Raw genomic sequence first — 17644 nt, forward strand, 5'->3', positions numbered from 1 at the left:
AAACCGGATTGGTTACTTAGCACCATTCAAAGGCCACCGTTACCACCAACAAGAATTCCGGCGTATTGCACAGAACGCGATGGCAAACACGCCAAGGGAATTATTTAACAAAGTGCACTCGTCCTTACGCAGTGTGGTGGAACGCACTTTCGGTACCTGGAAAAATCGATGGGGGTTTATTCGAGACATGCCTCGGTATGACTTTGCAAATGTGCAAGTTCAGTTAGTAGGTGCGTCAATGGCATTACATAATTACATACGGCGAAACACAGGTAACCCAACAACTGTTCAGCCAATCTGTGACGAGGAAGAGGCTATGACAATAGTAACTGCCATACCAGAAGTTGAACATGACGAGGATGGTTTAATGGTTGGAGATGAGGACCCCCATATGGCATTGGTCCGCCTTCACATACGTGACAAATTATGTTACATGCGTAATAACGGAATGTTAGGAAATATATAGTAGTCGAAATAATTTTCGTATGGTTGTCCCGTAATGACACACGTGGAACAGACTGTATTCAAATATATTATCATGTATAATATGTATGAGTTGCCACGGGAATGTAACCCCTTGCAGTTGCTGACGTGCATAACTTTAAAAACCAACAATCCATACCAATTTTGCTTTCGGAAGAACAAAAAAAGGTGAAACAAATAAATTCAAATGAAAAAGAAAACTAATACACAAATTGTCATGTGCGACGTAAATTAGAAATAAATGAAACACACAAATATATTAAAAAAAAGTAATTGTATACCAATTAAAAAAAAAAAAGACATATTTAAAAAGTCGGCAGATCGACACACAATATAAAAAATAAATAAATAAATAAACACAAGAAAAAAGCCAAATCCAAACCCCCAAAAATAAAAAAAATACCAAAATACGCGAAATCAAAAGATAACATAAAAAAATTTGAAAAAAAAAAAAAAAAACCAAAATATGCCAAATCCAAAAATAAATAAATAAATAAATAAATAAATAAATAAATAAATAAATTTAAACAAAAATAAAAAATTGAAAACAAAAAAACACAAAAAAAAAAAACAAAAAAATTTTATTCCCAACAAAAAGCCAAAATTGAAAAAAAAAAAAAAAAAAAAACCCGAAAATCTGCCAAATCCAAACCCAAATAAAAAAATAAAAAAAAATAGAGAAGGGCAATTTCGTCATTTAACAAGATGACACCTCACCAAAAAGCCAAAAAGCCAAAAAAGCCAAAAAGCCCTTCCCAAACCAGGCTTTTTAGCCCCAGGCTAAAATAGCCAAAAAGCCAAAAAGCCAACCCACTTCCCAAACGGAGGCTAAATAGTATTATTATATTTTGGTCACTCCAATGGGCTAGCTATTATAATAGTTATTTTAACAAAATTCTTCAAGATAGCTACGTTTGAAGAGTCTTGAAAGGCTTTTTAAACAGTTTGTGTAATGTTGGAGTATATAAATAAAAAAGAAATAGGCAAAATAAAGGATTACTTTTTTTATATTTTAGCTTGTAAAAAATGAAGAGTGCAATTGGAAAATATAACTTGAATATAAATTCGAAGGTAAGAAATGTAATTTAGGGTAATATTATTTTGACAAACAATAATGATAGAAACACTAATTAATGTAGAATTATGTACAAATTAACACAACAACTAGATACATATTAGGTAGAATTATGTTATGTGATAGAACCCACATGTACAATTTGTGTCTTAATTGATACACTAATTAGTGTTTCTAGTATTATTGTTGAGTCATTTTTTGATAAATCCTCTTTTTCATTTTACTCATATTCTTTCTAAATATTTCATTAAGTCCTATTTAATGTAATATGACCAAATCAACATTTTAATTTTTTCCACATGTTTCTATTTTGAAACTAATACATAATAATAGTCCCTCATTTTATTGAGAAAATTACTCCTTCATTCTAAAGAGAATCTTTCATTTATTTCATGGAGAAAATCTTTTCCTTATTCTACGGAGAAAATCTTTTCTGAATTCTATGGAGAAAATCTCAAATTATGAATTTTGAACATTCTTATAATTTGAAAATTTTAAAAATAATGCAACAAAAAATTTGAATAAAATTCAAAATATAATGTGAATGTTAACAGCAAATAACAAACATATAACTATCTTTTGAAAAAACAAAACACATACTAAAGTACAAAGTGAATGTTCACAATAAACAACAAACATACAATTAACCTTCGAAAAAATAAAATCCATACCAAAATACAATGTGAATGTTCACAATTTATAATTAACATACAACTAGCCTTTAAAAACATAACTCATACCAATGAAAATGCTTACACTGCAATATGAAAATATAAAATAAAATTGAAAAAAGTAAAGATAGACTATTTCAATTGTTTAATGGTAACAAAAAATGATTATTCAACTAACAAACATAGTGAGAAAAACAACAAACACACAATTAACTTTTAAGAAAATAAAACTTATACCAAAATACAATGTGAATGTTCATAATTTACAATTAATATACAACTAATTTAAAAATAAAATTAAATTAAAAAAAAAAACTCATACCAATGTGAACATTTATATTGCAATGTGAAAATATAAAATAAAATTGAAAAAAATGAAAATCGACTTATTCGATTGTTCATTGGTAACAAAAATGATTATTCAACCAATAAGCATAGTAAAAAAAATAACAAAATACAACTAACTTTCGAAAAAAAAAAAAAACACTCTTACGAAAATGCAATGTGAATGTTCACAATTTACAATTAATATATAACTAGCCTTAGAAAAACTAAATTCATTCCAATGTGAACATTCACACTGCAACATGAAACAAAATTGAAAGGGAAAAAAATAACTATTTCAATTGTTTAATGGTAACAAAAAATAATTTTTTAAACAATTAGTAACAAATAATCAATAATATGTGAACATTCACATATTGCTAAACATATAATTATGTCCATATTTATATTTTAACGCTTATTTCTCAGCCTTTCAAACAATGTGAAATGTGAACATTCACACTGATTGACAAAAAAATAAAAATAATGGAAGCAATAGAATTAAAAATCCCAAAAAAAAAAAAAAAACTCAAATCACTCTAAAAACAAAAAAATATCACCTACATCCTCATCTTTATCATCATCTTTATCATTATCATTATCATTAACAATTTATGTAATTTTATCATTCCATCAATCCAAATCAAACCAAACCCACATTTGAAGAATATGTTTGTAACAAAATTGATTGGACACAAACAGAGTTTCGACTTACAACAATGGAGAAACATAGAATTTCAAACACAGAGCAACGACGAACATAGAACTTCAAACACGGAGTGACAATGGAGAAACACAAAGTTGCACTGCAACAATGAAGGAATATAATATTATTTCACCACCATGTGTAAACTAAAGTTTCTAAACCTTACAAAATATAGAGTTTCGAAACCCTAGCACAATAAAACAAAGGGTTTGGTTATGGTGTGCAACTTACACCTTACACCTTATACCTTACACTTACACCTTACACTTACACCTTTTGTAAAAAATTAAACCTTACACTTACACCTTTTTTGAGGTTGCACACCATGTGCAACCCACTTACATCTTACACCTTACACTTACACCTTATACTTATACTTACACCTTACACTTACACTTTTTGTGTAAGTGGCACATGGTGTGCACTTGCACACTTAAGAAAACTCCTAAAACAATACCACAAATGTGAATGAAACTGATCAAAAATAAAAATGTAAATAATGGTAATTACCAAAATAGAGGTAGCAATAAAAAGTAAATGTGTATATCATTTTTCTATGTAATACATATCAACAATAGATATAAGGGTATAATAGTCTAACAAATAATATAAATCAGGAAAAAAGGATCTCGTAGAATAAAAGTATAAATACATGAAATTAATTAAGTTATAATTTTTCTTGATGGACTTATTAGGGTAGAACACCTCCAAATAAAATTTATAAAAAAATAAAATAAATAAAACACATTACTGTTTTACAAATGTGAAGAGTCGGTGATTGTGAGATTGATATTTTTCGGTGATACGAGCAAATGTTTTGAATCGCTGATTTGGGTTTCACGGTGGGCTTTCTTTTTTACCATAATCTACGGCCTAAAAATTATTGGGTCATTTTATTTGAATTCAATACGTTCAATTTAAATTTTAAATTTTTGTTATACCCAATATAAATTTATTAATAAAGACATTACATATTAAAATAAAATATTATTTTTTTTTCATAATACATTCTAATAAATTATATATCTTCTTATTCAAGTTTCTCCATCTTCTTCTCAAAGTTTCAATTATTTTCTTTTTTTCTTTTTCACTTCAAAATTTCAATCCACTCCACTAAAACACATCATTATTTTTTATTATATTATTAGTTGTGCTTAAAAAACCTGCAGCTTTCAATGAACATTTGATTTTATATATATGTGTGTGTATATCTCAATATATATACATGGTCTTCCTTTATCAAACTCAAGCTTCAAATTTCACTTATTTTGACTTATATACATCAATCCTAAATTTGTGTTTCTGTTTCTTGTTTTACTAAATCATGAATTCCATGTGTTCTAATCATGTGGATTAACAGTCCAATAAAATCACAATCTTTTGGTGTATTATTATGCAAACTAAGTTAAATATAATGAACTTATATGTATATATATCAAAATCAAGCTTTAATTTTGACTGATTTCGGCTAATATCCATTACATTGGTTATCTAAAAAAAATAATGTGTATTAGATTAATAATAAAACAAGCCACTAATCCTAAGCCCAAAAGAAAAGTTTTTCAAAATTAATTTGAATTTTTTAATTTATTTTATTTGGGTGTACTTCAAACGGGTAATTTGGGAAGAAAAAAAAAGTGTACTAAGAATAAATTGTAGCTCTAAATAATTTAATCGTGTACTAAAAAATTGGGCTCACTTAATTTTTTTTTTTTTTTTGGTAAATAGAATTCTCCAAAATTACTGGGCACAAGTCGAACCCAAAAACTATTCTCTCAATCCAATAGCCCAACTGTTGTGTTTTGGCCCATCAGAGGCCCATAATTCGAACCCTTTAAAGTGCTATGGATTTTGAAATTCTAGGGCTTCTACAACAGCCACATTTTCACGGAAGCTTTCGCGATCTCATTCATGGAGATCTCGAATACAAAGAACTAAACCCTAAAAACCCTTCCGCTATAATTTCGGAGATTTTCAGGTATAAATTATCAAACTTGTGGTGTTAAATTTTAGTATTTGATCAATTGATACTTGGTTTGTTAAATTTGGAGAGAAATTTATGGTTTGCTCTGCACATCATGGATTACTACTTTTGCAATGATCTATTCTAAGATGATTTTACTATAAATGAATTGATCAGTTTCTTAATTTATTTTGATTCAATGAATGAAATGTGAGATTATTTGGTACTTTTTGTTTCATGGACTTGATGATCCATTTTTCATACATAAAATATATAGAGTGGTTTAGATTTTGATAATCTTATTGGGTATACAAAATTTTACTAGATACCTACAAAAGGGCATGTTTTTAGTCATTAAATTAAATCTAAAAAATTAAGGCCATGTTTGGTTTGTTTTTGTGAACAATTTTGAAAAATAATTTTTTAGAAAGAGTTTGTAAAATTTTAAAATTTGTTTGGTGGTATAGTTTGAAAATAGTTTTGAAATTAAAGATTTTATTTATTTATTTTTTGTTTTTGGTAGTTGAATAGATGTGTCTAAGAGAAAAAGTTATTAATTGATGTGTAGTGGAAAGAAAAATGATTTTGATTTTTTTTTTTTTTCAAAAATTTTCAATTAAACAAAATTTTGAAATTTTTTCATAAAAATTGTCTCTACAAACCAAACAAATCGAGTCATTGATCATAACCAACAGCCAAGGCCGGCCCTGAGGGCAGGCAAGAGAGGCCTGCGCCTTGGGCTTCTAAATTTGGGCTAAAATAGGGGGCCTCAAATATAATTTTATATTTTAGATATTAAAAAAAAAAAAAGATGGCCCAAATACTATAAACCCAATTAAACATGAGGCCCAAAAAAAAGCAACAAGACTAGATTTTTATTTTTTTTAAGTATTTGTAATGATTGCTTCCTATTTTAATATATGAAAGTAAATTTTTATTTATAATTTTAATGATTATATGTGCAAGTAAATTTTTTTATGATTACAAACAAATAAAAAAATTATAATTTATCGTTTTATTCATGAATTTTTTATTTATTTTTTTATTGTTAAGAGGGTCCTATTTTAGAAATGTTGCTGAGGGCCCCCTAAATCTCAGGCCGGCCCTGCCAACAGCACTGTGGAGCATAACTCAAGTCTATTTTGATTGGTAATCAAAGTTGCCACAATTGAGTCCTAATCATGTAATTCCACTTTGGAATATAGCCAAATACTATTATGAGTTGTAAACAAATTTGATTTGACAATTTTTGGTCAATTATGTAATGGTTCATAACCAAATATCACACTAGTAAAGGAAAAGTGTTGTGTAGCACCTAGGAAAAAGAAACAAAATTCTTACTTGAGATAGATTTAAAACAACTCTATTCCAACAAATTCAATTAAATTAATACATTTGTTGAAATTACACAAAACACATTGGCAGGAATATTGATACCTTCTTCAAAATAAATATATATGTATATATCAACCTTAAAACACAAATATTTTTTTAGGTGTAAATGCAAATTCTCCTAAAATACAACCTTTATTGTCCTTGTGGTCGTCTTCATCACTTGAACACATATTTTACTACCCCTGGAATGTGAGTGTCCAAGAAGTAGTCTTCCCAATTAATGATCTTGGGATCAAAGTAAAACACATCTATCTCAACGCCACTCTCTTTTGCTGCCATTCGCAGCTTTTCAGTGTTGATATCATCGTAGCTGAACACAAGAAGCTCATTATCAGGCACTATGATGATTATAATAAACATATGCAAATTTGACTAATACAACTGTTTTTGGTAGTGAATATTTATATACTTACATGCCCTTGAAGAACAAGTAAGGTTGGTAAAGTTCTACCAACCGCATCACAAATTTGATCTTTCGGTGAAGATCGGCATACACGCCTTGGAAATATTTGCAAAATGCTGTATTTGCTACTTGTAATCCCTGAAAAAATTATAGGACAAAAACCCCAAAAGAGGAAGAAGGTATTAGTGTAACTATGAAGTTATTTGCTATTTTTGGTTTTGTGTTTTTTATCGTGTTGTTTCTGTGTATTTTTCTGTTCAATTGACCTAGCCTCTTGAGCATATTATCCTCAGGGCTAATTCTGTTTTGTGTTGCCTTCTTTGTGACTCTTGGCCATGTTAGTGTGTCCTTTGAACATGTGTCTTGATCTTTGTCATATATTTCTCCTCTTTATTTTTATTTTATACATATATATATATTTAACAAAACACTTGTCAAAATTAAGAAGATAATATTAGTCTGAAGTGTGTCATGCATCATATTGTCCAAATGAGATATACAATCCATCGAATAAAAATATCATGATGTGTTTTGTTTGTTTGCCAAGAAAATGGATGAAAAGAAAAGAAGAGAAAAGAAAATGGATGAAATGGAAGTATGATTATAACATATAGATGCCAAAAACAAACCTTGAGTGGAAGCAAGTAATGCAAAGCCATGTATCTGCGGAAGCTAGACATGGAGCTGAGAACTGTAATATGGCCAACTTTGACAGCCTTTCCATCCTTACCAATCCATGGATGCTTTGTAAAGTAATGGTGGCCATACTCTTTAATCCAAGAGAATATGACCGGATTTGATAATGAAGAACCAACTTGGTAGATCATCATCTCGCATGGTTGAGTTGCATGGGCTGCCATTGCAACCACCATTGAATTAACCACCATGTCAGCTGGTATCTGCATATATATATCCTTCACATAAGATGATATTTGGATTCTTTTAAGAGAAGAAGATGAACATCACTTGCATGTTATACATATAATACATGGGCTAATGGCACTTTGCCCCTTTTGTTACACCGATAGGATGTTAGCTAGTTAGTAAGTCTGGTTAGTACAACTAGACATTTGGCGTTTCTTCATAAGTTTAAACTCTGAATATTTCGCTAGTAATGTAGAAGTACAATCAATTAAGCTACATTTAAGTTGTATCTTCCAATTTTGTAATAGTTGCACCTTGTACTCTTTAAAGTTTTTTTGCGATATTCCCAAGTCAATCCCACTATATTTTTCAATAATTAAAAAAAAAAAATAGAGGGTACAAAGTATAATTTTATAAGATTATGAGGAACAAGAAAATTCTACAAAATTAGAGAAAGAAAAGTGCAACTTATAATTTTAAAGGACAAGGTACAAGTTTGACAAAAAAACTATAGAGGAAGTGCCATGAAGCCATACGTACAAGAAGTATTCCACAATTTGATACCATTGTCACGTTGGTTTTCTTGTAATGTCACACCAAGAGGAACAATGACTAATAAATGAGAAAATGAGTTAAGGTTAATTAGCTCACCAAATCAACTATAGATTCGAGATCACCAAGGAAGCATGGCAATTTTCCTTTCCCATAACCAACAGCCAAGCTATCAATTGTTCTGCAACCATGGAAACTATGGTCAATTACCCAAAAAAAAGAAGCAAAGAAAAAGAGTATAGCTAGGCAATAAACAATTTGAACCCTAAGGTTGAAAGACCAGTCCACCTAATATATCTGTCCAAATTTTATTTTTTGGCAATTTTATTTAAAGAAAAATGAAAACTTTAATCTAATAAGAGTTATTTTGGGAAGATGGTTATAATCAGTTTTTTGGTTAAAAACTAATTAAAAGCTGATTATAATCAATTTTTTATAAGAGAGGGAAGTGAGTTATAATTTGAGAAGTAAATTATAACTCACTTCCTAAAAGATCCCAAAGTTGAAACAGAAAACGGACAATACGACTTCGAATGGAGTACTTCACCCTTTTGCGTTTAAAAGAATGAGACTTCTCTCTAATCTAGCAATTGGACTGAAGGGTCATGGTATGGTACTTTTTTAATGTCTTTTTAAAAGTTTATTAATTCATTAAATTGTTTATATCAATGAAAATGATTCTATAAACAGATAAGATTTGAAGGGACAAAAAAAAAAAAAAAAGTGCAGGATGAAATAAGTGAGCTGGATTCATTATAGCTAGGCATAAATTTGCATAATTTATTACAATATTTATGTTTTTTTTTTTAATTTTTTTTTAATAATATTTATTACCTGATGCCTTCGACCCAGCCAGGGAAGGGTTCTTTGTAAGTACTAGTAATGATGGTGGGTCGGATGATGACAAGTGGCATCTCATCATCTTTTTTCATTTCCCCCAAAAGCATCTCTCCCATTGCCTTTGTAAACACGTATGTGTTTGGCCATCCATACTTCCTCGCCCTGTCAAAAAAAACATGTTTATGATTATTGCTTAATCATCTTCTCTAGGTTAAGTATAATTTATTAAATTTTCTTTTAAAAAAATAATTGTATTTTTTATTTCACAAATTCCTCACATTTTATTTTCTTTGAAAAATCTATTCACAAATCTAAAATTCAAACAGGGACAAAATAAGTTAGGTTGCACAAAAACTTGTAAGGTAAAATTATAATGGAGAATAATTTAAGACTTTAAGTATTAAAATTTATAAATTTTCTATTAATTTGATTGTATATATATATTTTAAATTTGCACTTAATTATTATCTTTCAGAACGTTAAAAACAAAAGCTGAAAGCGTTCATAAATATTGAATGCAGAGTCGGAAATCATTAAATGTACAACTAACTTCTGCATATAAAAATGGCATGCTGTAAATGAACTTGCACACAGCACAAGGTCCTAATAGTAATAAAAATAATTGGATTTCTTATCAACAAAAATTTTTATTTTGATGATCTGAATCGTTTGTTTTATATGAGTCTCTATATATATTAACCATAGAAATTACGTTATTTGATGATTGTAATATTTTCACTTGTTACATTTGTTTACCAAAAAAAAAAATGATAAAAAAATGTTTTTTCAAATAGACTATCTACTTCAAAAAAAAAAAAAAAATAGACTATCTACTTTTTTGGAGATAAAATATAATAAAATAAAAATGTTACTATCATTAGATGGATTTAATTTTTTTAAAGAATAATATACACAAAAGATTTTACAAAACAATTTTGCTTAGCAAAACAGGATGTGTGATGAGTCATACAGGTTCTTGAATTCTCTTGAGAGAAGTCGAACCCAACCCAATCTTACCCTAATGAAAAACACTGCTTCAGAGTAGAACGTTGGTTATTAATTTGTGCTAAAATGAGCTCACAACATTAATCAATGTTGGCTCAAATTAAATTTGGACCTTTTTTTTTTATAAAAATAAAATCAGAAATTAAAACTGGACTTAATAGATTAACAATAACATTATTTGAATTAAAACAATAACGGTTAAACTAATCCTTCCAACTAGGAGTGGGTATATGCATTGGGCATATACTAAATAATAAATAATAATTTCTGTAATTAATTTGACACAAAAGTTTAAAATTTAGTCACCAGGTGCAAATTTAAGCAACTGCATTGGACTTGACCGAGCCAAGTTAGCCTGAATATTCTCAAACTCAATCTATTTAATAAATAAATTTAAAAATTCATCTTATAAATATTTTAATATTATTTTAAAATTTAAAAAAATAAATTAAATAAATTAGCGAGTATTGATCAATGGTCATGTTACCATTATTATTATTATCTAAAATAAAAAATTATTTGTTGATGTATAGACACCACGTTGTCATGTCTCTGATCAATCATAAATCATCATGTTATCTCATATTTTTTAATCACTTAGTATAAAATTATAAATTTCATCTGTTACCGATCACAACAAAAATGAAACTAACCGTACTACAGGACCATCAAACACTTCTCATCTGAGCTACTTTTCTCAATCATGATGTAACACTCATTATTGTCAAAATTAATGTAATAATGTGACACATCCGATCCTAGTACAGTTGAAAAAAAATAAATTATTGATTCATTCTGATAACTAATAACTTCTCCCCCAATTACAATATATATATATATATACAGTGTGTAAGGCTGCTCCTAAAATAACTAATAACTTCTCCCACCAAACAAGCTAACCATATTATCTAAGTGTGTTTGGTTTGAATTTTTTGAATTAAATTTTTTGAAAATTGAATTTTTTGGTTTTCGTGTTTTTTTGTTTTTAGTGAATATTTTTAAAATTTTAAATATTTTTTTTACGTTTTTAAATGCACATTACTTAGATGTATCTAAAAAGTAAAAAAATTATGAAAAAATATTTTTAAAAATTAATAAATACATAAAAATATAAAAAATATACTGAATTCTATTATTTTTTTGTATTTTTTGTATTTAGTGAATTTTTAAAAGGTTTTTTTCAATTTTTTTTACTTTTTAGGTATATTTATATTAGATATGTCTAAAAATTAAAAAAATTGCTCAAAATATTAAAAAAATTCAGTAAAAATAAAAAAAAAATGGAAAATAAGAAGGTAGAATTTTCTGAAAAGTGTTTTTCAAAAATAGTAACCAAGCATTGTGTAGTTTTTAATAATAATAATAAAATACTGCAAGTGATAATTTACAAATACCACAAAATATAAGACTTTACATTCAATTATTATGTGAGAAAAATTTAATAAAACATTATTATAAGCATATAAAAAATGTCAATATTCAAACAAAATCACGTTAGAATAATCTACAAATACAGTGAGAAGAATCAAACCCAAATCTTATAATGGTCTCATTTAGAAAGTTGACTATTTTAATAAGTTATTTTAATTTTTACTATTTTAATAGATTAAATTTTGTGCTTAGAAAGAGGATAGGGTTTTTTTTGAAGTTAGATGTGATATTTGTAAGAAAAAATATAAAATGATTATAAATTTGATGTGGCATTTTATTTTATTAATTATTTTAACTTATTTTATCTTTTTGTAAATTTTAATCAAAAAGAAAAAATAAAAAATCCACTTGCCAAACAGGGCAATAAGATGCACAGATTTTTGGCTAGCAAACTTATTTAATGGCATCAAGCAAATATGAAAAGTTTTGTTTTGTTTTGTTTTGTTTTTTTTTTTTTTTCATAAATTCATTTATAAATTCAACATTCAAACAATGCACAAATTAGATGTATGAGATGAGAACCAAAATGAAATTTTAAAATAATTACTGAAAAGTGTACAATAATAATAATAAATTAAATGTAAAACAAAATTTAAGCACTATATGTGTATTTCACCTCCCACTCTTTTATCTCACATTTGTGTTTTTGTATTTTATTAAACTTAATAAAATCTTTTGTATTTTAAGTACAACTATTTTAATGAAGAAAACGTAAAATTTGTGTTCAATTTCTCTCTTGGTTGCATTCCAATGGTTGACTATGGTCTTGACACCTCTTAAAATCAACTCAACTGTCATCATCATGTTATATAAATTTTCTTATCCAAAAAATATGTTTAATTTTCTCAATTACTCTCTTTGTAATAAAAGGATTGAGGAAAAAGGAAAGTGTTCGGGTTCCAGCTCAAACAAAAAATAATAAATTAATTAATTAATGAAGGTTTTAGCAAGTAACTGAGTTGATTGTTTTAGATTGAATCAAACCTTTGAATGCCCAAATCTTTCATTGCCAAAGTGATTTCTGCTTCTGTAGCTTCCTTTGCACGGAGCTCACTCAACCTCTCCTCCACAATTTTCTTCTCAAATTCAATATCTAATCCAAGAATGCCATTGAGTGTCTCTCCCATGGAATAGGGGTTCTCTAGGATGAGTCCAGCCCTTTCACCGGATACATAAGCTGAAAATTAACACATCATCTCAAATGCTTATTAGTTTATTAAAATCACCGTTATATTAAATTTTTTTTCCCCCTTTAAACACCAAGCCATTTTGTAATGACATTCCACTTTAATTGTGTGAGAAAAAAATTATCATAAAATAAAATATGGATTTACACACGATCAATAAGATGTTTACTTTATTATTAACTTTACAATTGACTTCAGAGAATCCATGCTCATTTTTGTCACCATTCCACGAGCCACTTTTATAGAGGTTGACAAAAAAGCTCATGTGACGCACACATATGACAACGCACTCTAAATGCGCAGGGGTATTTTTCATCAATGACTCACATAAATTTGACATTGAATATTGCAACTATGATGTATATATAAAAATCATTGTGTGAAACAATAAAAAAAAAGGGTAAATAATAAAAGAATAAAAAAAATTTAAAAGGTTAACAAATTATTTTTTTCCAATTAATTAAGGAATTATACTAACCAGTAGATACATGGAGAAGCATCATGTTCTTAGCACATTTCTTTGCAAAGTCGAAAACATTCTTGGCTCCCATTGTATTGAGACTCAATGAAACATCATATCTACAAAGGAGTAAAACACACACATTTACACATTAATTTATTTAGTGTATATATATATTATGATTGAATTAATTCAAAATTTTGGTAGGCCCATACCTTTCATCAAAGTTGGTAGTTGCAGCTAGATTAACTACAATGTCTACTTCTCTCCACATCTCTTCCACCAAGTTAGAGTCTTTCACTCCCAAGTTCTCAAGTGTAATGTCACCAGGGACTGGCGTCACTTTTTCAGCAATAAAAGAATTCAAATTTGCACCCAATTTCTCTCTTAGAACCCTGAACAAGTCCTTTGCTATCACCTAATCCACATTCATAGAATTGAATTACAAAAACATTGTACTTCATTACATCAATAAATCCATTAAAAGTTATGTGAAAATGAAATGATGCAACATTTTGTTTGAGTAATTGTGGAGAATTATGTCATTGTTATTATTTTATTCTTTTTGTAACTGGATATTCAGCCTACTAGAATGACTAATTTAAGGGAGCAATCTCACCATCCACTAGCAGGGGCTCTAAGGTTTCGAATCTGAAATCTTGGAGGGAGCACACCTCCATACTCCAAACTCTGATCAGCAGACTAACCCCTTAAGGTTATTATGTGATATTATTTATGTAATATTCTAAGCAATAATATAATAAAAAACTTTATAGATGAGACAATATTAACGTGCCTCCATTCATTCACAGGGAGACGAGATGATCCCTTGGTGTGTTTTGTAATTTTTGTTTGTTGAAAAATATGACATACGCAATACCATACGGTATTTCAGAATAGGTTTGGTTTTTCTCTAGTTTTAGGTTTGGTAAGCCTATTTTGGAACCAATTTTAGTGATCCAAATAGTTTTTTTTAAACTTGTTAAGTAGAATATTCGTACAAAAAATCAACATGATTAGATATCGGTAATTACATGTTTGAATCATATTTATTTTAAAAAAATAGACGGCAAATATAATTTTAAGAATCTATTTTTTGTAACACATATTTGATTCGTTTATATAGCTACCGATGTCTGATCATCTTGATTTTTTTGCATTAATATTCTACTTAACGAGTTCTAAAAAATGAACGGTTTCACTCACCAAAATCGGTTCCAAAAATAGGCCTACCAAATCTAAACTCTCTCGAGTTGATAGGAGAGAAGCTAAACCCTTCCATAATTAGCTAATAATTCTTCCATTAAAATGAGATTAATGTTAAAATAGTCAATTCTCAATCAATTTTACATATTTAAAAGCACTTATTGTGTGTGCTAAAATCGGAAAAATTATTGTTATTCAGGTACAAAAATTAAACTCAATTTCTAAACTCAATATCTAAGTCAAATATCTCTATCATTTACTCCATAATCATCAACCAATCATCTTATTAACACACCAATTTAAAAAATAGACTTATATATCATTTTTCATATTAACACACCAATTTGACTGGTCAGTAGCCTTTCATTGGTGAATTCTGCCAGTAGCCTTTCATTGAATGACAGACATTTTGGATTTATAAGATAAATTGATTCTTCCAAAATGGGTGGCAAAATATATTGGTTGCAATTTCCATCAATTTAGGAAACACGTACGTGTGGGTATAAATATTATGTATATGTTAATACAAGAAAAAAAAAATCCAAATATGATAGGTTAGTTTTATTAAAAAAAAATGTTTTTTATAACTTGTAATAATATATAATATAAAAATTAAACAAATAAATGTAAACAATAATTAAAAACTCATAGAAAAACATAGAACAATATAATGAAAATGGGTAACCCAAAAAAGATGAAACTAAAAAGGAACCATGAGTATTTTTAATTTTTTTTAATAATTATAAAAATATGCTATTTTTAAAATTAGGGTGAATTACACTAATAGTCCCCATAGTTTGGGGCTTGTATCACTTTAATCACTGACTTTTCAATTGTGACACATTTAATCCTAAATTTTGAATCTTATTCCAAAAAAGGATAATTAAATATATCATTAGATTTTTCAAGGGTAAAATAGTCAATTTGATAAAATATAAACTAATTTGATAAAAATAAATATCAAATAAATATTTTTGAATTTTTAAAAATTATTTCTACCAACTAAAAATAAAATTATGTGAAATTGATAAACCTTTTAGATATTTATTTATTTATTTACCAAATTAATTTTTATTATGTGTTTGGATGATAATCATGTAAAATTAATTTTTAAAAATTAATCATGTAATTTTTATTAATTTTTGTCAATTTTACATAATTTTAACATTGATGGATAAAAATAATTTTTAAAAAATTAAAAATATTTTTTTAACATTTATTTTTGTCAAATTAGTTTATATTTTATTAAATTGACGATTTTGTCCTTAAAATTAAACAATGGTATCTTCAATTATCCTTATTTGGAACAAAATTTAAAATTCAGGATCAAATATGTCACAACTAAAAAATCAATGACCAAAGTGACACGAATCCCAAACTATGGAGACTGTTAGTGTAATTTGCCATTAAAATTATTAAAAATAAGCACAATATATTATTCTAAAATCTCTTTACTTCTAAAAAATATCTATCATATGCGATAAAACGTATCAATATACACATCTCATACCCAAAATTCAAAAAAGTACCGGATGTGTATTTTGACTACACGGTATACTCAAACCGATATGATAATATTTTCGAATACCCACAAATTGTGTTCATATATTGTTTGGCTACTAAGAAAATGTAGAAAGAAAAGAGAATGTGTTATGGATTACAGACCAGCTGCAGGTGTAGCTACCGTGGGTGTGGAAGTATGCTTACCTCAGTTTGCAACCGTTGTGAGGCTGACTTGGCATCTGCAGCTCTTACAAGAAGATAAAGCTTCTTCACATTTGGTTGAACTCTTAGTATCTTTTCCACAAAAACTACAACCCACACAATCAAATCATCATTACAAATCATCAGTCTTTATAGATACCTTAGAGAGAGAGAGAGAGAGAGAGAGAGAGAGAGAGTACTCTTGGCTAGAAATCCAGTGCCACCAGTGACTAAAATGGTCCTGTTCTCAAGAAACTTGATCACACTTCCCAGCTCCATTAGAGAATGAGAGAGAGAGAGAGAGAGAGAGAGAGAGAGAGAGAGATCAACTGAGAGAAAGTGTTGGGCTGTTTGTGACAATGTAGAGCATCTCATATATATAATGATGCTAAAGTGATATAAATGGTGGAGTGCACGCAAGTCATTGGTAATTTCTTTGCAATAATGATTCATACAACTAAAAAAAATCACTAATAACACTAATACATTGAGAATGTTAAAAAAAAAAAACAAACGCGCATTGCTACATCATTAGTGGTGCTATTAGAGCACAACTTTTAGTGCTCTCAACCATTAAAAATTTAACTAAATAAATAAATAAAAACATTACAAGACCCACATTTTGCTTGTGCTTTTGTTTTCAATATTTTTTTTGAGGGGTCATATATACATATTTGAAGGCAAATACATGCGTCACAAAACTAGCCTTCTTTCTTTCAAGAAGAATTTTGGATAAATAAGTCTAACCTACCTCTCTGCAGGATATTAACATTGTGGTAGCAATTCTGTCCTAAAACTTGCAAGTTTCAGTTTTTATATAAATGAAATCAATTCTGAACTGGGTTTTTAAATTTTTTTATTAATTCGGTTTTCTATTTTTGTTTCTAGACATGATGATGTTCGTAACTTAAAATGCGATCACAAAACTTCATAAAAGTAGAAAATAAAATTACACTAAGATAGACACAAAAAGGAGACTGATAGAGAAAGAAAAGAGAAAAATAATATAAAATTTATAAAAAAAATATTTTAACAAAATTAAATATTTAAAAATGACAAATTGCATGGATTTTGTTGGGAAAAAAAAAAAACAAAAGAGGAACAAAGATTTTGAGGGGTATATATGAATCTCCAAAAGAGAAAATTAAAAAATATTTTGCAATTAGATATAAAAATGTAATTCTTTTAGGAAAAAAAAAACATTTGAGGAAGGACACGGGCCTCTCTTGATCTCAATGTGGCCTTGCCACTGACAACACATATCTTAAATTTGAAATATTACGTCAGAATTTAATTTGAAACATATGAATTAGATTAATCTCAAGTGTAAATCACACTATATTTAAATTTATAATACATTACAACTTAAAACACC

The 17644-nt window shown here is 28.0% G+C and overlaps 1 protein-coding gene and 1 long non-coding RNA gene across 2 annotated transcripts; one reads left to right on the forward strand and one right to left on the reverse strand.

Annotated features, from left to right (window-relative positions):
* Positions 1 to 5111: 5111 nt before the first annotated feature.
* On the forward strand, positions 5112 to 8213 carry LOC145804631 (uncharacterized). The gene is made up of 2 exons (XR_014346799.1): positions 5112 to 5237; positions 7568 to 8213. It is a non-coding gene; the product is annotated as an uncharacterized LOC145804631 (long non-coding RNA).
* Positions 6570 to 17365, reverse strand: LOC114305674 (alcohol-forming fatty acyl-CoA reductase). Its single transcript, XM_082899233.1, has 10 exons — positions 16470 to 17365; positions 16273 to 16376; positions 13575 to 13777; positions 13378 to 13478; positions 12697 to 12889; positions 9271 to 9438; positions 8536 to 8617; positions 7650 to 7919; positions 7031 to 7158; positions 6570 to 6927 (listed from the first exon to the last, which is right to left on the reverse strand). The coding sequence occupies exons 1-10, from the start codon at positions 16720 to 16722 to the stop codon at positions 6774 to 6776; spliced, it is 1656 nt and encodes a 551-aa protein (XP_082755359.1). The 5' UTR covers positions 16723 to 17365; the 3' UTR covers positions 6570 to 6773.
* Between the last annotated feature and the right edge of the window lie 279 nt (positions 17366 to 17644).

This window comes from Camellia sinensis, chromosome 12, assembly GCF_055761805.1.
Source record: "Camellia sinensis isolate YWXY chromosome 12, ASM5576180v1, whole genome shotgun sequence".
Lineage (NCBI taxonomy): Eukaryota > Viridiplantae > Streptophyta > Magnoliopsida > Ericales > Theaceae > Camellia > Camellia sinensis.

Coding starts and splice junctions, on each gene's coding strand:
- LOC114305674 (XM_082899233.1), bottom strand. CDS start 16,722: ATGAATCATTATTGCAAAGAAATTACCAATGACTTGCGTGCACTCCAC. Junction 12,890..13,377: donor GCTTCTCCATGTATCTACTG/GTTAGTATAATT, acceptor GTTAATTTTCAG/CTTATGTATCCGGTGAAAGG. Junction 6,928..7,030: donor TACTTGTTCTTCAAGGGCAT/GTAAGTATATAA, acceptor TCTTGTGTTCAG/CTACGATGATATCAACACTG.